This window comes from Drosophila erecta, unplaced genomic scaffold, assembly GCF_003286155.1.
Source record: "Drosophila erecta strain 14021-0224.00,06,07 unplaced genomic scaffold, DereRS2 tig00000092-arrow-pilon, whole genome shotgun sequence".
Taxonomy (NCBI): Eukaryota; Metazoa; Arthropoda; class Insecta; order Diptera; family Drosophilidae; genus Drosophila; species Drosophila erecta.
Genome location: NW_020825207.1, coordinates 19344777 through 19368264, shown reverse-complemented (window position 1 = coordinate 19368264; position 23488 = coordinate 19344777). Strand labels below are relative to the sequence as shown.

General features: G+C 39.1%; 1 protein-coding gene across 8 annotated transcripts in view; it reads left to right on the top strand.

Moving 5' to 3' along the window:
* LOC6548759 (TBC1 domain family member 24) overlaps positions 1-23488 on the top strand; it is a 39397-nt gene that overhangs the window by 934 nt on the left and 14975 nt on the right. For 6 of the 8 annotated variants that reach the window (XM_026981199.1, XM_015156544.2, XM_015156539.2 and 3 more), the window contains exons 2-3: positions 989-1197; positions 14383-14918. In XM_026981199.1, the coding sequence (XP_026837000.1) occupies positions 14768-14918 (151 nt within the window). In that variant the 5' untranslated portion in view covers positions 989-1197; positions 14383-14767. Of the gene's footprint in view, positions 1-988; positions 1198-14382; positions 14919-21855; positions 22122-23488 lie in introns of those variants that run through there. The other 2 variants (XM_026981197.1, XM_026981198.1) reach the window with 2 other exon arrangements.

Here is a 23488-nt window from a genome sequence, read left to right as displayed (position 1 = left end):
CCAAATCCCAGGCATGGAATGTGACTATTTTTGTGAACTGCAGTGTGATAGGGGTACCTTTTTACCACACACACTTGCGCACTTGCTGCTCTCTCCCTATTCTCCCACTTTTTATAACGGTATCACGCACCCTGCTTATCGGCATTGTGCAAATTTCGTTTGGGTTTAAAGAAATTTCCAATCAAATAAGTTTTGTGTATTTGAAATGTTGTTTATTTGTAGATATATGTACATATAAATTCGTTTCCTAATATTATTTTTTATTTGTATGGTTCTGGTTCGCTCTCTCAAACTTGTTTAAATCTCACTGGTTCGACATCCAACCGTAGACATCGCACAGTGGACCAATTTTGAATCCTTTCTGCTATAATGCCACTGTTTTAAAAATAAGTTTTTACGTGAAAAAAATTAAAATTTAAAAAAAAAGTTAATTTTCTGTTACATTTTAGTAAAGTTGAAGTAAACTTGGTAAAAATATTACTTTTATATCATATCATGTTGTTTAAAAATGAGACTTTGTAAAATTTTCCTAAGTATATCTATATTTTTTTAATACATTTTATGCAAACACTGCACATTAATCCCACTGTACGTCAAACTTTGGAGAGCGAGAAACGACGAGAGGTTCGCAAGCGAACCATTCAACGAAAGTCTATTTAAGCAACTCGCAAAAGGCGCTCGTTCGTATTGCCCGATAATTTTTCGACCGCGTTGATGGTGTTTTCGGTTCCCGATCAAAGAAATAAAATAAAATAAAAAATGGATGTAGGGCGAAAAAAGTTAAACCACTTGAAATATACGAAATACGTGAATTTCCGAAACTAGAAGAAAATCTATCTTCTAAGGTAGTTTAATTATACCCATCTCGCTCTCTCACTCACTGTGTACGTGCGTGAGTGTGTGTGTAAAGGCCAAAGAGTGCCCTTCGCCTCCCTGGCCACGCCCCCTAAGGCAGAATAATAAATTTGGAAAAAAAAATATATTATAGAATTTACATGTGAAAGTGAAAACGTGACAACACGATAAAACGGACGAAGCAAGCAAAACAAAACACGAGTGCATGAAAACAACGAAAGGAGGATAAAAGGAAGAACAAGTGCAACAATCAGAAAAAAATAACGGAACAAGAACACAGAAAAAAGTAAAAATAACCAACGAAGAAAGGAAAAACAGAACAAAAACTCCAGATATTGACAGGTAACAGCAGTCACCCTCTCTTCTCTCTTCTATTTTTTAGCGCTCTCTCCCCAGCAGAATTTCGAATGAAGTTGCACTATCACCTGTTCTATGATTCATTTATTCTTTTGATAATATATTGAAATTTACGCGGACTAAGGTTTCCATCATAAAATTATTGTTTTTTGTGATTCATTGCGATCATACGTTTTATTCAAATTTGTTTTGCTGAGATCCAACAAAATTGTATAAGTCGTGTTTTTCAGCTCGCATGTGCTTCTTTATACCGAACTGATTAGATATACGTTATTTTTCGTTCAACCTTGCACAATTTATGACGGCAGCAAACCATGTTATTCCATGTTGATAGCGAGAAAGAGGTTCAACTTTTAAATGTTGTAAAAAATTAGTTCCTTTTTGCTCTTAAATTTACGGGGGGTTATGGAGTTTGTTGATTTCTGTTTGTCCCACATATTATGTTTGTGGCCCACATAAAAGTATGAGTATAGATATGAATATATAATATAATAATACATACTGTAATTGCACAGAATTACTTGACTTTTCAACTTGTGCAAAACAGAGATTTTTGCACATTTTTAACGATACACATTTTTTTTGTATCAATCTCCGATTGGCAATTATACGACCTTTGGAGTTATTAATTATAACTTTGTTTGTGCTCCAAACATTTGTTAAAGCGATAAGTATTCCTCTTGCGGTCGTATAAATTATGACTATGGCCCTGCTCGCTGAATTTCAACGAAAAGGCAGTGCAACCAGCAAACATTTGCCAAAAATTCAATTTCTCTGCTTGGCTATCTTATCTGTGGGCCAGAGAGCCCCAAAAAGGAACACTAAATCGCTAAAATATGAGCCAGATACTTGCGCACTAACTATTTATCTAAATCCATTTGACTGGCAATGAACAAATTGTATTTGGGTAAACTGTCTGTCAGCTGGTCCCATCGAATCATCGCTCACGTGAGATGTCCGATACAAAACGACTTTTCAAATGTGCCTCGTAAAATCATAAAAAAGCTGTCGAGCAATATACAGATCCGGCCAGCGAGCCAGCCAGAAAAAGTAAATCCAAAGCTGACCGACTGGAATCAGAATCAATCGATTTCAATAAGTCAACGTCGCGTTGCACAGAGCCTCACATCCATCCATTTATTTGTCAGTCTATCCAATCCACACAGTGATAAAACGTATTTTTGAATGAAATGTTTTTCAAAGCACCATTCTTAATTTTAAAGCCTGATATATAGATCTCTTACATCTACTTGACTTCAATAATATATATTAATAAAAAGTACAAATTTTCGATCAATAAATGTTTATCCAATAAGATACATATGTTTTTCTGTGTGCATATATGTATCCATATCGCATTTTCAGCGAATATGTGTACGTGCCTAGGCGACGACAACGTGATTTATTCGGTGATTCACGTCGATTATTGCCCAAGTGCAAGCGACAAGTTTCTGTCTATAAGTTCCACAGTACTGTCAGTCACTTGGTTCATTGAACTCTGCCAAAGGGTCTGAACTTTATCGAGAGTATCCAACTAACCCAGTGCCTTCACCCTTAGCAACGCATTTATGGTTGGTCAAAAATCAATATTTTTCGGTCCAATCGCCCCTAAAATTCGCTGGCACTCACCTCTTTGAATTTATTTTTGTGACCACGAGAATATTGCACAAAAAATAACCGCTTGTTTGCCGTAAATTTAGTCGGAGCTCCCATGACAAGGAGCTGGCTTATCTTAAATTACCAGAAAATTAATTGTTTCTGGTTCCCCCTTTGGGGGGCACTGCGTTAAGCTAGGTTAGTATTATGAGGCCAGCAAGCCAAGTAGGTCTCTAAAATAAAACAAGGGAGAACGCTACAGTCGGGTACATCGACTACCAGATACCCGTCATCATTTTTCGAGTTATGGGCGTTACGTTTATGAAATAAAAAAAGTAAACTATTTTAAAAATATAGACATAACATATGTTTGGGTTTTATATACATTTTGGAGTACATATATCAAATTATGTAATAGGTGGATCTGTCATTGAATTCTGGAGGCATTGCATCATTATATGATTATGTAAAAAGCTTTCCATGACTTCGCAGTGCCTACGTAATAAAAATGCTGTTTTCTAATTCGCAGTGAAACGAAACCGCGGCATTTATACAATACTCCACTTGAATCATTGCAACCAGATATAACTGTTTGTCATACATTCGGATCGGAAAATATTAACCAGAACTGCGAAGATATTTATATATCTTTTTCGTATTCGGGTGAACATTTGATCCATTTAATGGAGTGATATGAACGTGGTCGCCTGATGCAGATGTCAGGGAAACATCCGCCGCTTCGTTTTATGGGAAGCTCGCGAAATTGAAATCCCACACGCTCATAAATCCTAATCAAGTTTATTAGATCAGTGCTGGCAGCGATGTGTTAATAACAGGCAGATCAGAACTGAACGCAGGAGCGGAACAAAATACGCCCACCAGTTGGATCGAGCATAAAACACGCGACTAAAATAAAATGTAAAGCGTTGCACACGAAAGGCAATTGAGGCGATATGAGCGCAATGATCCATAAAAAAATCCTATATAGAGGGCAGATACATGGCGCGCACATACCAAGATACCGACTTTGGATGTGACTTCTGCAGCATTCATTTGTGCAAGTAATTTCATTGAGCCCGATCCTGTTTTTCGAACACATAAAATATTTAACAGATGTTCGCAGGGCTGTGTTGCGATATCTGGCGACATTTCAATAAGAGTTAATAACTGGCCGCAGGGTAAATATTTCCCCACCCAACCCCCCAATTGATTTAATAACCTTGATTTAGCCTGACATCGTGTTGCCGTGTCGTAAACGTTATCCGTGCCGGATAACTTGTAAATCAACGAGCATATCTGGTTATCAGTATACTTTTTTGCCGGGTAAAAAGAGCTGTAAGTGTAAGTTTATCGACTGACTGGAAGTTAAGTCAGTGACGGGTGTAATTCTAGCAAAGTGTAACTGGATTTTCTATTCGTTATTCGTATTTATTTATATTCGGATAAGTGTGGGCTATCACATAAACTCAGTTATATGAAAAGCCATATGAACTAATATATGTGTATACTACGATCCCTTATGGTTCTATTTGAGTTATACTTATCTGCTGTAGTGGGTACCCACTTTGTGGGCTGATAAGAAGCTTAGCTTGTATCTAGAGTGCATTGGGTAATTTATCCGCTGCGACAATTTCCATACTTAAACACCAGAAATGCCCCAGAGGGGTTTTCATTGCTCCGGTCGCACTGTCGCTCTTCATTGAGATAAGTTCAATTCGCATAAGAGCAGCAGTTAGAGGGCCTTTCTCGTAAACATCCGGTCCCAGTCTTTTGTATCTGCATCTGCAACCAGATTCGAGGCATTCCAGTGGAGAGCTCGTAAAAAAGTACCCAAAGAAATGATAATAATCGATTTTTTTATTTATAGACATCAAATGAATATCAAACTATTCATTTTGGGCTTAGCATAGATACGATTTAATGTCCCTACGATGTACATATAAATTCTGATTATCGTAGAAAGGGTTTCCTTTCCTTATTTTTCTCTGTGCATCAGACAAATTCGCCCGACAATGGGGCGCGTAGTTGTTTTTTTCGCCCATTGTGTTTTGCATACAGGCGTTTATTTTATTATACTTATTTGAATAAAGTGAATTACCGCAGAGCAGACAAAAAAAGTAGAGAACTCAAAACGGTCCCGCCACCAAGTTCAGCAATGTGTGCTGAACTCCGCCCGCCGACGCTTAATTGAATTGAAAAATGAAAACTGAATCCAAACCGGACCGAACCGAACCGACTGAATGAAAGCAAAACGATTCTCGGAGGAGCTATCCGCGGAATTCAGGCTGTGATTCGATTTGCAAAAAATTCTTTGCCTTACATTCGATGTCTCCGCGTTGCTTTCTGAATATTTTATGTCTGTTTGTTTTCCTCCGGCTAATTGGAAGCGCTTTCGATCGCCGAGTGATTCAGTTATTTGGTTTTTCCCCAGTTGAGCATTTCACCGACGGGATAATTCAATTTACTTTTGGGTGAGCATGGCCCATTGCAGATTTGTTTTAATTAATAATTTGTATTTCGTTTGCCGTGCTGTGAATGCAAATTTTGATGCTTCCGGAAGTGTCAGTCATGGCCACTAATTATTCAGCACCTGATTTGCCCTCCCTTGCTAAGTGAATTGAAATACCACAGCACAGCTGGCCAGTACAATTTATTTTCCTGTTATAAGCCGTGGAAACAAAAAGCTGTCTTTAAATGGTTGGCATCGAAGAGTGGAGCACACGTTTAAAATAAAGAGTATGCGAATATATGCAAAGAATATAGAATAAACCTTATATACCTTTTCTATAATCGGAAAATAATTTACGCACAGCAGTTTGGCCAAGAAAACCACTCTTAATTCTGAAGAACCCGATGTTATGCAAATACTATTCTATCGATCTTAGCACTCCTGTGCGAAATCCAATTTAATTAACCTAAAACTCACATGGAAATGTTATCCAAACCAGGGAAGGTTACCTTCTAAGTACCAATAAGGGTTTTTGGAAAAATATTCCATTACATAGTTGCAAGTGACGCAAAAGTGCTGCACCGCGCGCTCGGCTTTGATAATTCTGCGTGTTTATGAAATTAGCGGGAAATTAGGCGGACGCCTACGCATCCATGTTCCAAACTCCTGGGATAATTTGGCGAACGTGATCGCACAATAAGAAGGCGGTATTAGGGGGCTAGGAAAGTTGGCAAATCATGATCATGCCCACCCAACCGAGCCGAGCCGAACCGAACTGAAAATGAACTCTGCAGCAAACAGACTCTTGCCGAAGTTGTAATTGTATGAATTGTATAAAATGCTAACTCGTGCCTAACCCAAAATGGTATTGTATAATAGGCGATACCGAATTACACCCAATGCCCAGGTCCACAGAAACCGGCATGCAAGTGGACACGCTATAAATATTTGGAAACAAGCCTCCCATTGTTTACAAAGGCAAATAACAAAAGCAAGTGAGCGCTAAGAGGCGGCGATAAAGCGAGTCGACTCGAAAAGCACGTGACGCTTTTGGCGGCTAACTTGGAATCGAACGCGAACTGAAACCCGGCTCTCGAATATCATTGGAGTTCGCTGGAATGCCAAAAACAAGTGTGCGGACAATCGCAGCGCGTTGAATGCGAGGGGAAAGACACTGAGTCATAAAAACGGCTTAATACATTTTGGCAGAAACTCGCGAAAAATATGCCTTGTACGTATATAATTTTATATAAGTGAGCAAAAATACATTATGATGCCATGATGATGGCATCGAACCGGTTATCTGCACTCAACAAAAAACCCAGTATAGGCGAATGCACATCGAAGGTGAAGTATGTAGGCGTAGCTTATAGCTTTGGGTTCCAGAAGTCGTTGTTTATCCAAACAGAAGATATTGATTGAACCATCTCACACTGTTTTTTGAAGTGATATCCACCCGTGCATCGACGATTTAGGAGTACGACCTGGCTCTGAGATTGGCCATTGCCAAGATCTTCCATCCAACTGGTAGCTCGTGACACAGTACACATAGTTTCGGAACGCTTATCAATGAGTGCCATATAAAAAGTACCGAATTTCTCAGCTCGTTTCCCGCAAAATCAAAATAAATTGGCTGTCGTTTATCAGCGGGTCTCGTACAGGCAAACTGACTTTTAATGCTTCTCACACCGTGGCTATCTTATCAACAAGAATATAAATATTGTGCGTATTATACATATTTTATGCCGTCAACGCGTGTTCTAAGTCACAATTAATGTCGCCCGCCCAAACATCTGACATAATTATTTTTTGTTTCGTTTATCGTGTACTTGGTTAAATGTGTGGTACGTACAAAGTCATTTTATAGTTGTGGGGGCTCTCCCCTCACAATAACAAATTAACACAAGTATCCTACAATGTTTAAATGGGAATGTATTGCTTTTTAAAGTCTATATTTTTATACCCGTTACTTGTAGAGTAAAAGGGTTCAAAATTATCTAACTGTCTGTTTGTCCGTCTGTATGAACGTCGGGATCTCTGGAACTATAAAAGCTAGAAAGTTGAGAATTAGCACGCCCACTGCCACGCCCGTACTTTTGAAAAATATTTTAATATTTTTCTATTAGTCTTGTATGTTTCTATTGATTTGCCAAAAATCATTGTGCCACGCCCACAAACCGCTCAAAACTAACTTTTTAACATTTTTTCATTTCATTTAATCTCTCGTTCGCAATCCCCTAGCTTAGTAACGGGTATCTGATAGTCGGGAACTCGACTGTAGTGTGCTCTCTCGTTTCTTTCAATTTAATCTGTGGAAATCTCTTAGCAAGTTTCGGTTTGAGGATTAGCCATAGGTTAGATAAGGTAAACTCATTCCACGTAATCTTGTTTCAATGATTTTGCCAAAAATAACGTTGAACAACAAAATATGCATACTTCCATTATTTAAATTACAGTTTGAGTAATTTACGGAAATATCTGTTTGCTTGCCATATTTACAAAAAATAGGGCGTATAAATTGTTTATTATAACAACTTGAAATTTTCTTGTGTGTTGCAATGCGCCGAGCGTAAACATTAGTGCTCTTCCCCTTGCCACCCGCGGTTCCATGTTTTCCAACCCAAGGGATGTGGACTGGGCTGGGTTAGAATTTATATTACTTTGTTATATTACAGCGCGGTTCTTGGCCAAGTCTGCCGTTTCGTATTTCTCCAGCCATTTGCCATCGTTTCAGGAGCCATTAGGAGCCCCCGAGGCGACATATGGGAATGCCTATTAAATGGGGCACGTAATTAGCCATAATTCGAGTGCAGCTGCCAGGCTGCTGATGTCTTCATAAAAATTTCGTTGACCAGACCCAAATGCGAGCATTAGCTCGTGATGACCGCACAGAAAGCGTTTTACATGCATATTAAGTGTCGAATAGTGGCAAATTAGCCACAAAATGCCTGCGCTGCGCTATATAATTTTCCCTATTTTGAGTTATTGCCATGTGGCGGGGATCAAATGTTTCCAAATCTTGTGCTTATGGATCTTTGGACGCGTCGTATGGGTAATGCCGACTGCCTTTCATTCGCCGTGTTATACAAGCAGAAGAAAAACCCGATTTCCAAATAACAACCTATGGGGCAATCATATGACGGCAGCGATAATGTAAACACTTTTAGTTCTCGGTACATCTGATTCATATGATTCATGCGGTCCCATTTTACTAGTCCCAGAACATTCTGGGCCGAAAAAGAACTGCAAGAAAACAACAATTCCGCCAACGCTGCACTTTGCCTATATTTTTGTAAGCGTTCCATTTTTCTGGGCTGCATTGCGAACTTTTTCTCGCTTTTCTGCCAGCCAAGCAAAGAAAACTGGGCAAGCAAATATGTTGAAAATGCGCGCTTACATAACAAATTTGATGGAAGTTTTGTGGCCCCCTTTGGGGAGTTGGGTACTCGGTGTTGGATGGCCAGAGCAGCGGAAAAACTGGGGAACGGAGTGCCACAGCTTTGGGCGGATTCAAGTGGCTCCCGCTTACGGGGCAGCCTTTGTCTGGCGGCTCCAGGGACATTGCTCGTTTGTGGCGAGGTGTGCTTAGCTGGTACATGGAATTTCAGCTGGCCTACACACAAAAAATAGTATAGAGTGATTTTGTACTTTGAGCGCTTTCTGTTAGTGGGCTAGCCTCCAGTGCTGCCCTTATACACTTTCATAGTTTAAGACTAACATGGGAACATGAATTATGGTTAAGACGGTTTTTGGAAAGAAACACAAAGGAATTTAAAATACATTTTTAAAACTTAAATTATTTACATGCCATGAATAATTGCTTATTAAAACAGTGTGATATCATATCAATACGACTCTTATACGTATAATTATCACGATGAGTTAACATTAATAGAAACCGTACTTCGGTATTCATGTAACTTTCATGTTTAATTGTTCATTGACCAGTAAACCTCATTGTTTGTGCCTAATCTCATGTCTAAGAGCAGTTGTTACCCAATACTTAGGCCCAGAGTCTAGTGCTTTTACCATCTCATCTCGACCCATTTTGGAAGTAACTCTCGCTGCCGTCGTTTTTCTTTTTCCGGCCCATTGTGCGCAGTGGCTTTTCCGTGTGTCTAGGCCAAGTCGAGTCAGTTTCAGATGCCGATGCCTATGGCGATGCCGATTCAGATCCAGAGGCCTGGCCAAATGCCCATATATAAATAACAGAGACCAGGGCCCGTTTCACGTGATTTTCTTGCCGTTGTGCTCATGTGCAGTGATTATGAAATAAATTGCAGCCGCAGCTACTGTGGCGTTGCTGCAGTTGCACTTTTTCCCTCTGGGTTCAGTGACCCGTTGGTGAGCTCGATTGTTGTGCTGCTTGTGGCAAGTGCAGTGTACATGTTTCCTTTGCTTTTCCAAAAAAAGAAGAAAAACAGAGACCGATACCGAAACCGAAACGGCGAAAAAGCAGACCCATAAAACCTTGCGTGTGTGGCATTTTTAGCCGTCACGAAGTCTGCCGCCAAAAAGGCAAAATAATAAAAATATAAAAACATTCGGCTAGAGCGGAGGAAGGCGGGAAATGCTGAAATCAGGTCAACCGCTCTGGGCCCTGTTTTAATTGTTCGGGCTATCTGACAAATTTCAGTTTCGGTTTCAGTGGCTGTCCTTGTGGCAAGTTGAGGCTGATTTCCTTGCGAATTCCTCCGCACTTGGCCCGTTAGCTCTGCCCCCGTTCTGTGTCCTTTGCTTGCCCTCTGCTCCCTGAATGTCGCCTTGCCACTAAGTAAGCTAAATTGATTCGACTGGGGACGTAAATGGATTACAACACTTTGATCAACAGGGAATAGAGGCGAACGGCAAGAAACACTACTGGCATACTTCCACGCGTTTCGTATAAACATGAAATTATTAAAACCACCTTATATCATTGCTTAGGTAAATCAATTATAAAAAAAAACTTACTCTGCATATTGCTATATGTTAATATGATTAATTTTCCATTGGTTGGCCTTGTTTAATTCATGTCTCCTCCTTGTCTTTGTGCTCTAGACTGGCCTTCAAGTTTGAAAAGTTCAATATTTTCATAAGATTAGATTACAGGGTTTCACTAACCATATTATGAAGTCTATTTGCAGGTCCTGGTTTTCCTCTCTTTCCTGCCTCTTCCCTCGCATGCGTGTATTGGTGCGTTCATTCATTGATTTCAGGACTCTCCCTCGGGCTTCTCTCTTCCCAAAGTTCCCCCACCATCGCACACTCCCCCTCGATAAGCTAGTACACTCCCAGTCCAAGTTGCCACTACGCAATTCCATCTTTGTTGCTACTTTTCGGTCTGCTGCCGCTGCTGCTGACGCATTGTCCTGTCACACCCACACAAGAACAAATAAAATAATACACCAATACAGGCACGCGCACACCCACACACGCACACAGGGAGCTTTGCGTTGGCCCACATTTTCTGTACTTTAAGGACTTACAGAGCAGAGCGATGGCATAATTTCCCTCCCTTTTCGACTCTCTACCCCTAATTCCCTTTATTTTATTCCCTCCAAGCCCTGTTTGCCTTGCTGTCTGTTTGGCCCCATTTCCTACCTATACCCTTCCAGAGGGTATGTTCAAATTACGAATAATTGTCGCATGTTTCAGATCCACAGTTATCAACAACCAACATTTAAAGTCACCATTTCTTGCTAGCAATAGCAACAGAAATTACTTACGGCAAGCAACAACGGACACAAACATAATAAAGAGTATATAATAATCGGTATTTACAATTTCGGTCTGCAACCTGTTTTCAGAAAACTGACCCAGTTTTCAAATGGGCTCCATGAGGTGCTTAAGGGTGGTCAGTAGTGCACCGAAGGACCAGGACCAAGTCATTGCACTCTCAAGGCAATCGAGAATATTTCGTGTAGAGCACTGACAGCTGCTTGGCCTAGTTTGAAAGCGTTTTAGCAAAGCTTCGAAGGGATCCTTAGGTGCGGCTTAAAAGTACGCCTACCCTCCAGCACGCCCCGTTCATAGGGCATGCAAATTTCTCTCAAGTGGGTGTGGGGTTCTTACCTTTACTGGGACCGCCCAGGTCACCTAGTTGTTTAGAAGATGTCACTTATTTGGGTGGTAATTTAATAGAAAGTAAGCCATCTACTTTCTTGGCAGCTCTGACAAACTTGAAAGTCATGTGTGTCATTACTATATATACTTGCTATCAGGGTTGTCATGCTTGAACCCGGACCTCGTCCACTTAATACTCGAACTTATTCTCATTATCTAATCCGTACTCTTGAAGGAGTTTCTACTTTTATCAGTAAAGCTTCGGACAATTTTAAATGGAACTACCTTTTGATTTCCTCTTCAGCACAAAAAGAAACAAACAGTTCCGAAGCGTATAACTTCGGTGAACTTTGGCGTAGTGGAAAATTACTTGGAAACCTCAAAAGTTTTTCCACTTCGCTAACTGACGCAAATTGCACCGAGAATTACGTGACGAGAGTTGGATCGAATCGAATCGAGTCTCGACTTGACCCACCGATTGTTGCACTTGCGTCACTTTAACCACTCAAGCCACCCACATAATTGTTGTGGCATTACTTGGGCCTCGTCTCTGGCAGTCGACGATTAACCCATGCTGGCCAGCCATAATCCCCGAAAATGCTTGGCACCTGCTTTATGTGCATGCTAAGGTGATTGCTAGATAAGCTAAACTATTTGGGGCTCTAATTGACTTGTTTCGGTTTCTGTTTTATGGCTAATACTTGCCAGGGGCTACCGTCAATAATGTCAATTAGAAGAGTGAATAAGTGTAGAAATATAAACACATATTCACGTGTACAGTGGGCCAACATATTGCATTAAAGGAATTCAAAGATAAACCCGTAAGGTTTCCTCAATGTTTTAGTTTCATTACAACAATTATTAGCCGGTTAGTTTAATCGGTTGCTTCATAAAAAACTGTTCGCTTCTTGTCGGAGAATCAGATTTTATATATAAGGTTGATCCCTATATACTCAAGATATACATTTAGAAAGAAGTTCAAACTTGGTAGGATTTCTGGCGTATGTAACCTCCGCCAAGTCAGCATTTTGGTACTATTTTTTGTCGATTTTCCCAGCTCTTGGCTGACATCTCGCGACACCGACATAACGGCGAGTCGCCTCATTAGCATAAACGTTTTAATTAGCTGCTGGTTCCCGGGAGCGTTAATCGATTCGGTGCCGAAACATTTGTGTGTCTCGAGGCTTTGCTGAGTTTGGTTAAGCTGGGCATTGGGGCATTGTAAACTGTCCAATTGAATCCAATTGAGTGGCGGGCCGCTTGATTTCATTAGCGCAAATTGGGTGCATTATAACATTTAGATAACGTTCTCGAGTCCGAGTACAGCAGGCAGCAAACAAACAAGCAGCTCAACTGCAGTGCAAATTATTGTTAATAACTCTATAGGCTGTCCATGTGATACCTGTTGCCTGGTGTCGCTATTTGTGTACAATCGTGTTGCTTTGCTGCCGACGTAACCCGAGGCACCTTGAAAATACTAGACGTAGCATAATATTGACATACATATGAAAATTGCACATTACCAATCAAAACGCAGCTAGTCGAGTCAACTTGCGTGGAGTCGGCTGGATGTTTGTTTGGAGAAGGCGGAGCTCCTAACTGAACTCATAAGTGCAGTGAAAATGCGTTTATTTAGCAAGTCGGTGATATGGAAGAGTCGAGACTCCCTGGGTTTCCAATTCATGGTAAAATCAACAAGGAGATGTTTTATTGTGCAGTTTCCTAACGCGAATTCAAATGGCCAGGAACCACCGAGGATCATACTCACTGACTCGCTTACAAACTTGCTCGCTGTTTGTGCAACACAAATGTGAAATTACATTGATTATGTGCTATCATTTGTAAAAGGCCATCTCTGCTTCTTTTCATACTACAACGCACCTCAGGCGAACCTCTTATCTGAGTTTTTTAGAAGCTGCCATAGATACAACTTGTCTGGGCGACAAATCCGCTCCACGGCACCTGTTTCCCCGCACTGCTCTGCTGGCCAGGTAAAGAGACCGACACCTTATATCGGACAGCCAATCAAGCAAACGCAGCGATCTATCAGACCTGTCTGTCTCTCTATATTTCTATCAGATAGTCCCCACAAAGCCCCCCGAAATGCTGTTCTTGACAGGCGAAATCATTAGCAGTGTCGGAGGAAAATGGAAAATAAAAAGCTCAAGAGGTGCTCGTTGTTGCTGGGCTTTCGATACGTGTCCGGAATTTCTTTAGAAATTTGCAATTCAATTTGAGTTTTTCGTTTGCTTCGACGCCGCTTTGGCTTGCGAATTGTGACGAAAACAGAACGAACATGAGTGTTATGTTGGCGAAATGGAGAGACAAACACTTTAGGTAAATAGCCCGCCTTTCGTTCCCCAAAACATGATGATGAGATAGTAGAAAATTGGAAAAATGGATTTGAGTATCGAGTATACGCAGCGTGTGCCACAGTCTGTTATGCCAATCGTAATTGTTACCTTATGGCCAAAAAGGATACGCTTAACTGTTTTGTGTATGTATAGGAGGAAAGTAGTGCAACCACATAATATTTATATCATGAGGTTTGCTGAGACTTCGTTGTTCTTTTAAACATTCATTTATATTTTTTAATAATTTATTTGATTAATATTAATTTTTAATATTATTTTTGTCTGTTCTTTTGTGAAATATAAGATCATTTTAGGTTTTTGGCCGAGTGAGATGTTTGCGCTGCATATTTTTGTTTTTCCTAATTTCTTTTGGATTTCATTAGATATGAAACCGGCTGCTGTTGTTGGTAGCAGCAAAAACGTATCGTATATGCCTGTGACTTTATATATACTACAAATTATAAATCTGGCCAGTTTGCTTTTTATAGCCGGCTCGCAATTAACGAGCGGGCCAAGTATTTATTGAGCCAATGGCGCCTTTGGCATTATGTACTATACAGTTCGGAGGGGTCATGTCATTGAAACAATTTCGATTTCGGCTGAAAGGAATCCATTCCATATGCTTTCGCTTTCTTGTAGATTAATGTTTGAGGATCCCAGCTGTCTGCTTGGAGCAGTTCAAAATGTGTACGAGAATAATTGACAACCTCCTCTATCTCATTGCAGACTCGAAAACGCCGACAATTGCGATTCGATTCACACACAGCTATGCTTTTGCAGTACTCGTGCTAAATCGTTTACTATAATGAATTCCGCGCGGCACCATCGTATTGGGGTATTTCTGTCTCCATAACTTGGCCACCATTTAAATAAAATTAAAACCGGAACACAATAGAAATATTAAGCACGACTACAAACCCAAAACAGACCCGCAAATTGATTGCCACACAACGGATAGCAAAGCACTGCATCAAAAGCCATCTAGTCAAACATAACCGAACCAACGAAGAAAAGCCGCCAACTGCCGGAGGGAAGAACGAATCCGAGTGGACGCAAACCCAAATCAAAGCTTGACAGAGGATCCGGAGAGGGCGCAAACCTGGCCAAGAAGATGCCATACCATCGAGGCGGAGATGCCTCTTCCCAGGCCGACAAGCTGAGCGGCATCGTGGAGGAGAGCGACCTTTACGAAGGGTTCGCCCCGCATGTCGAGACGTCCGAAATCAAAACCCTCGACTTCTACAATTTACCAAAGCAAACTGGTGAGTACTGTGGTTGTTTTTACACATTTCTTATATTTGTGGGGGCTAGCATATGGTTCGTTGGGTATTGTATGGTATGATTTAAAAAAGCGCAACATGGAAAATGTCTATATGGTACCGGTATATGTAAGGGTCTATTGTGGGCTTCCAAATGTAACTCGTACTCGTACTGATTAGTTTTGTATATTTTAAAAGCACACACAAACTGGCAATGTGTATTTAATAATCATTACCTACAATAAGTGAACGTACAAGTATGACCACACAATGGTATTCATTTAAACTTATATCCCCTGCAAATATGGTTTTGGCGTTCTATTTTATTGCTTGCGTTCAGTAAAGAAGCATAAGTAAATAAAAGAAACGATATTAATTTGTTCAATTAAAAAAAGTCTACAGTCGACTTCTTTCATTATCAAGTTCTCGTTGCACAAATAGTGGGAAAGCGAGTGAGAAATAGCAATATTTCGTTGGCATGTCGATCAAAAATGGCCAGATATATAGTAAAAAGGTTTTTCAAACCTTGTGGTCATGACCCTTTTATACCCGTTACTCGGAGAGTCAAGGGTGTACTAGATTTGTTAAAAAGTATGTAACAGTTGACCTGGCCTTCCAGAACGTTGCCACGAACGTACATGAGCAAAAGGACTCGGCTAGTGATCCTGTTGAAGAGTATTTAGTGTCGTGGAAACGCTGCCTTTTACTTTTGAACTAAATAATACCCCCTTTTACTCCATATACAGTGCTATGCCCGCTATCGAAACCGTAATCACTGTTAAAATATATTTAGCTGCCAACGCTAGAAGTAAAATCTCTTTAAGCATCCTAATTTTTAATGAGTTTTCACGTGCCGCCCACACATAAACAAGAAAATCAGGTGATTGAGAAAATATCTTCCATTGAGGGTGAAATTTTAATTTATTTGTTTCGCAGAAAACTATTTGTTTGCTTTTTACTTAACCTCGGACGAGGTTAATCAATAAACAGGTCGAAACAGTCGAGTAAAAGCATCAAGTAAAGCACCAAATTAGTTATAGATGTATGAAAACAATCAAAGCAAATACGTTCGAAATTAAACAGTGCAAAAAAAACCGCTTTAACTTATTATTTACTACTCCAACTGGATCTTTTGCATATATACTCTGCATATATTCAAAAAAATAACACAAGAGAGAAGCTTTTGTTAAGTTCCTCGACTAAAAGATACCCGCTACTCAGTGGGAGACCGCCGGAGAAATATTAAAATTCTTTTGGCATATAGGTCGAAATTTCCATTTAAAATAGTATTCTCAGAAAAAAATGTAAACCTTTAAAAAGATAGCCTCTTGAAGTTTTGGGCGTTAGACTGGGCGTGGCCCAATATTTAGTCATATTAATTGAAATTGGCAAGAAAAAGAAATTAATTTTTTTTAAATTAAAACATTTTCCAAAGCATCAAGTAGGGGCGGGGCAGTTTTGGCCGGTTGGGTGGCCTTAGAGTTGGGCGTGGCAACTATCTGAAACTGGCCAGCGTCACTAGAAATCAGAATTGTAATGCAATCATTTTTTTTACATATGATGACATTGAAATTTAAGTACCATTTTTACTTCAGGGCGTTTTTCAATTCTTGTTTTTTCAGTTTTTTTATGAAGAGGTCGGAAAACTAAATGCGACTTGTAGTTGAAATAAATCGTTCGGCATATGGCCAAATGAAAAATCGATTTATATCTATAGGGCCAGAAAAGTTGCATTTTAGATTTCACAAAATAATTTGTTTACGATACTCTATATGTAGTGAGATGTCTAGCGTATTCGTTTTTCTTTGATATAATCCAATTTCGGTTCCAAAGGAAATCGCGCAATGCAATGCAATCCATTGAGAACCAATAGTGCATCACCCCCTCGTCGTTCGACATTGGCCTTGATTTTGATTTACAAAATAATGAGGCTTATGCACAGCGGCATATGTGCATATGTATATATAATGGCCATTAATATGTAGGAAAATTTCTACACATTTATTTATCGAAATAATATACGGTTTCAATACTATCTATATTCCAATTATAAGCACCGAATATTCGATTAACATAATGAACCCGAAAATTTAGAATAATATAGTATAGCTCGTGCTGAGGGGAAAGCAAACAAACAAAACCATTCACGTTTTACGGCACTTGGCCAGCTGCCAATTAAATTGTTTAAAAATAATCCAACTTTTTCATCACTCTCGTGCTTGTTTCTTTTTCTTCGGTTGCTTATTTTCCCAATAATTTTTTAATAATTCTTGTTTTGCTATGCTGCTGATCATGCGATTTAAGATCTGGAAAATATTGAATTTATGATCAGCATTATATTCAACTTGATATTAACAATCAAATAAATTTATATTCATTTAAACATGATATAAATATAAAATATAAATTAAATAAAAAATCGAAAAAAATGTATTGTCTCTCTTCCTCCCAAAATTTTAGTTCGAATTTTTAAGAGCTTCACCTTTCAAAATTAATCCATTATTTAATGCATATATTTTAAGCATATTTTCTGTGTCATACAGGCCACGTGCCATCTCATTTTCAAAAACATATACTACACAACAACAAATAAATAATAAGAGCAACCGAAAATACGAATCTTTATAGCTTAGATTTAAAATTTATTTCTTGTTAGCAATAACAACATATTTGCTTACGCAAGCAAATGGAAGCCGAATATTTTCGCAATTTTCTCTTGCCGTTGACGTCGAAGAAAAATGTTGCTTTGCTATTTAATGCCAAATTATGTATTGAAACGAGGGAAATAAATTTCCATTCAAGAGGATTTTTATACGCGTTACTCATAGAGTAAAAGGGTATACCAGATTCGTTGAAAAGTATGTAACAGGTAACAGGTATCCGACCATATAAAGTATATTTATTTTTGCTCATTAGTATGAACGTCGAGATCTCAGCAACTTTAAAAGCTAGATTTAAGTTAAGATTTAGCATGGTTATTCCAAATGCTGCCACGCCTACTCTAACGACCGCAAACCGTACAAAACTCTCACGCCCACACTGTTAAAAAACGTTTTTTTTTCGTTTTATTATTTGTCTTGTCAATTTCTATCGGAAAACACTCATGTCACGCCCCTTCTAACTCCAAACTTTCATTCCCACACTTTTGAACCATTTTTTAATTTTGTATTAATTATTCTATAGTTTGTTCAACTTTCTATCGATAACACACCTAAAAAATTGTATTTCTTTTTACCCAAACACAACCGATATTTTAAAAAACTATTAAAATTTCTTGTTCGCGCTTCCACTAGCTAAGTGAAGGGTATCTGATAGTCGGGGAACTCGACTTAGGCGTTCTCTCTTGTTTTATGATCCATTTGTGCGATTGGAAAAATGTTTTGCCAACAATAACAAATTGAGGAATTTTATATATTTTGGAAATTTCCACTGGTCAGCCGATGTTCTGTATACATATACATATAGATATGATTTTTCAATACCCTTATATTGCCGCACATTCCCACCTTATAGCACGTGCCTCTTTGGGAAATGTGTGAAAAGTGTGCCCCATATAATGAATCTCTAAAATTTGTAACTGGCCAAAACTGGTTTACGCAAATTTGTATCGTTTATTTTGTTTATTTTTGTTTTGTTTCCATTTGGTTTTTGTTTTGGTTCTGCATTTATTTTTAGTTATTATACCCGTTAAAGAAATTAAAGAAATGAGTATGCTAGATTCGTTGAAAAGTATGTAACAGGTAGAAGGAAGCGTTTCCAAGCCTATAAAGTATATATATTCTGGATCATGACCATGTTTGCCCGTATGAACGTCAATATCTCTGGAACTAAGATTTCTACAAAGTTGAGACTAAGAATGCAGATTCCAAAGACAAACGCGGCGCAAGTTATTTCTTTACTGACCACAAGCCGCCCAAATCTGCCACGGTTATACTTTTGGAAAATATTTTGATTTTTTTTCACTTTATTGTTTTGTACTAATTTGTATTGGTATACCAAAAAAATGTGTTGAAATCTCTTTCGCACTTCCACTAGTTGAGTAACGGGTATCTGATAGTCCGGGAACTTAACCTTAGTGTTCATAGTAGGTTTAAAGATTTTTTTGTTGGTTTTGATGAGGTGGCAATTTGCAAATCTCTCACAAAATTTGCTCAATCGCATATTTTGTAGTAGGAGAATTTAATTTTCTTGCTATTTTGCCTGTGTATACATTTTTAATACAACTTATTGGGGTTTCTTTGTGTTCTTGTCAGTTCTTTTGACCGCTATGACCGATGCCTCAGAATTAAACTGAAAATAATAGGCATACAAAAAAGTTTAGTAGTGTTGTGATATCATTTTATTATCATTAAATTTATTTTAAATATAAATTTATATATTAAATTTAATTTATAGAGTATATTTTAATAAGATCAGTATCAACAACCCCAGTCGATATTGCTGTGTCCGTCCGTCGGTTTCTTCTCAAACTTCTCCCTCATTTTTAACGCTATATGCATGTCACTTTCCCAGAAGGCTTCCTTCAAAGTAGATAGTATATATATCTTAGATATAAATAGCTCTAGATATATCTTAGAGCTGTCATAGGAATAACCGGAGAATTATGTAGCTTCGTTGTGTTTGATCATGAAGTTTTCTAATTTGATGAACATTATACAATTACGTTATATCGCTGCCATCTTCGTTTCTAGCTATCTTTGTTTCTTGTTTTATGTCATGTTAGTTCACAGATCAACAACTTAAAAACCGCTATTCTTACGCCTACTTGGCATTTGTCCTTTGATCTTCGGAGGCATAACACCATCATTAGCTGTGGCTTGTTGAGTATCTCGGGGATTTGAAAGCCGTCCGATTTATTAATTAATGGCACTCTTCGTTTGGATCTGCATCTCCATTACGATACTTTGCGTGTGGAATGGAGGCGATGGCTGCTGAGTTCTTGATTCCAATTGGGAGCGGAAGAAATATAGTTACAAGGAATAACAGTCCGTAGACCGAAATATCTAAGCCTAAAATATAATTTAATTAGTAACATTAGGCAATGTTTGATTTTGTTTGAATCGATAATATGTTTAAAGTTCTATAAACAGATCATATTGGATTTTTTCCATTTCTTGTTTCCGAGATATGGAACTGAATGATAAACATTCCCGCTTGCTGATTGATTTTGGCCATTTAGCTTCTAGCCGCACAATCCATCGATAAATGCCGCTGATGCGATTCTTTTAATTGAATTTCATTTCCTAACCTTTTCTCTTTTATGTTCCCTTTTCTTCCGCTCTTTTGAACTCTCTGTCAACAGCGGCGCCTCTAATTAGATCAATGTACACAGTGTGCACAGATAATGGGTCTGTGTGCAGTTGTGTATACATATCTTCCCAGGTGTTTGAGGTCACTAAGCATAGTAAAAGCTTTTCGTTAGCAATCTTTCCGATGCTTTTGTTTACGTGCTCTTTGGTTTTCGAATACAGCACAAAAAGATAAAAGGTATTATTAGGTATAAAGGTATTATCTCACTTGGGGGATGTTATGAAAGATTTTAGATCGCCTTTGTCAAGAATATGTGTAGAATTGCATGATTCTATCGGAGCAAACTTTTCATAAATATCACACTTGGATTTCTCAATATGATATATGTATATGTTTAATGAAACAATATATAACCATGTAGAGGGTATTAGAAGAAACTCAACAAAGAGCAATACAAATAACGGAAAATTCTTTAAATATAGTTTCACAAAAGCCAAAGAGATATGCCGGCGGATAAGCTCAAACGCTCTCTTTGCAATTTTTCTCGCTTCTTTATTGCCACACTGCGATAACAGTATTTGTTTTCCTAGTTGTTTAGATAACAGAGCAAATTGTTGGGGCAGCACCAGGTCGCTTTTCTCTTTTCCCAGTGCAAAAATACTTTTGCTTCTGCATCGTAAAAACGTATATTTATTTTTCCATCCGGCGCTTTTTTCATATATATATTTCCCATTTTCTTTGAGTGCCTACAAGCGCATAAGTGGTGTCATTGTGTGCGTGAATAAAAATGAGTTGCTGAGTAGCCGGGAGCTGTATTTTAATGAGTTGCCCCAAAGTATGCTGCAAAGTTTCTCCCAGCGCGTTCCACTGCTGTAAGGTGTTCCACTTGTTGCGAGACACGACTGTTGCCTTACAGTAATTGCTCTCCGATGCGTTAGTATAACTCTTTGTGTAATTTGTGAGAGGAGAAATAGAAAAAAAAGTGGAAGAAGGTTTTTACAAAATATCGTTATTGTCCAAAGAATATAAAGAATTATAACTATTTTTGCAAAACGAAGCAGATTAGCTGGCGTGCAATTATCTAAAGAATGATTTCATTTACGATTTCCTCAGAGCCGCCTAATGCATTTACCCTTGGCATTGCAGGTGTCGCGGTCCATTGTCTCCGTTTCCATCTCACTTGTCTGCAAATGCGACACTTTTGATTCACACGTTGATGGGCTTGCCGGATCGGCAATTCAATGACCACAGATCTGAGATCACATGATGGCTTTTAATGAAATGCCAACAAAGTTGCCTTACTCAACACGTTATAGCTACTAAAATCGTTTGTCGTCGTAACTATTGATTTAAATGCTCGTTTATGGCTCACTGAATTGCTGATACAGCACTATACACTATGTGTACAGTGGGTTGGTAATCCAGAATATTTTTCCGGTCCCGCAATATGTTAGTCATTGATTTGGTGGAGACGCGCCCCTTTGAAGTATTTTCCTGAAGTTGAACGAACTTCCGAGAGCGAGAAACAACAAGTAGCTCTGTTTGATATTTTCTAGGGAGCTTTTAATTAGACAGCTTTTTGCTTCCATTCGATATGGGCCAAAAGCTTTGATAGCAAATGTGTGTCCCCGATGCATCGATCACCTGTCTTTCGGACACTCTCCCAGTTTCTCTGGCGAAGCGGGAGAGAGAGTGAGCGGGCCTCGACGACCGCTGGCGACTTCTCACTCTAATCTCAGTACAATTCCAACCCTCGGGCCCGGTGGTTGTCTGTCTCTGTCCTCCGCCCGATCCGCCGACCGATCGGTCGAGTGTAGTTTACATGCCCAAAAGTTAACTGTCAAATCACGAAAGAGAAGGAGAAGAGGCAAATACCCGACTCGAAATCGAAAAGAAAATTGAGAAAACGCATTGGAATACTTTTCGAAACGCGTCGCGTGTCAACGAAAATACTTTGTATGTTTGCAAAGTGCGTGTGTCGCTATACAAATGGGCAACTAGCTGCACAGAAAGAAAATGTGTCTCTTCAGGCTAAGCATGGGCTTTAAAATACGAAATGATCGCACATTTCTAGATCACAGATGGTCTTTGTGAACGGTAATGAGTGTTTCTACAAGCCCTTTGCATACTTGGAAGATTGCATATTTTTTGTCGGTGCACCTGCGGCAGCCTCAAATCCAAGCAAAGTCGACTTTAAATCACGGCTCGTTAATTATCACGCCTAGCTGCCAAACCGAAAAAAAAAAATATACTAAAAAAACATTTCAAGTCGAGAAAATTCAACGAATCATTATAATATATACACATTGCTCTTATGCGAGTGGTCTCGTGCATTGCGTTCGCTTGTTCAGTGGTCGGTCACTCGATCAGTCAGTCAATGCTATTTGGCTAATGGCTGCGTTACGCATACGCCTAGTGTGCACTGTGCACTTAGTGCACAGAAGGAGTTAAATGATGGCTGTTTAGGAAAAACTTATTAAAAGCACACATCGAATATGGTTTAAAAAAACATTGTGAAAGCATAATGGTTTATAATTAGATAGCCACGAATATATACTGAATTGTAATACTAGAAGTATGGCATTGATAGTTTTTACATACACCTCTCAGTGTAAATTCGGTTATTTTCGTATGTGGTTGTAGAATTGAATTAAGCGGGCCTACGAGAATAAATAATGTAAACAGCGCAGTGTGTTTACAATGATTTTCTAGAGCAAACCGTTGTTGCAACAATAGAAACTGAATGAATTGTAGGGGTTTTTGCTCGCCGTTTAATCGAAGGCAAAATTATGCCCATAATAAAATAAACGTGCTGTGTTTAAAGTTTAAAGCACACGGCGAGCATAATTAAGTATAAGGAATATATATGGAATATAAAAAGCGACCCCAATGGAATGTATTATTCAAAAATCAGTTCAATACAGTGCATATGAGTGGGTAAAGGCTCAAACCAGTTTGTGGCACAGTTTCGAGATTAAAAAAGAAGTGGGAACAAAACGTTCTGTGCCAGGCTCAAAAGGCGCCTATCATCGGTGCAGTTAACACGGCAATAACTTAATTAATTTCCAGTATTGGCGGGACACGATCCAGGCTCGTGGTTCGCATCGAATCGCATCGCTTCACACCAACGCGAACCACCCCCAACCGCCCACTTAGGCCGGAATTATACAATCCCTGGCGAATGGCAATTGATACCCATTGGCGACGCCTCCACCCAAAACGCCGAGATCGATCCCAAAGGTCGCTCATCATGTGCCTCGTCCCTCGAAATTCAGAATTATGGCTGGTGTTAATTGACAAATAGATAGCTCACGACCGACCGA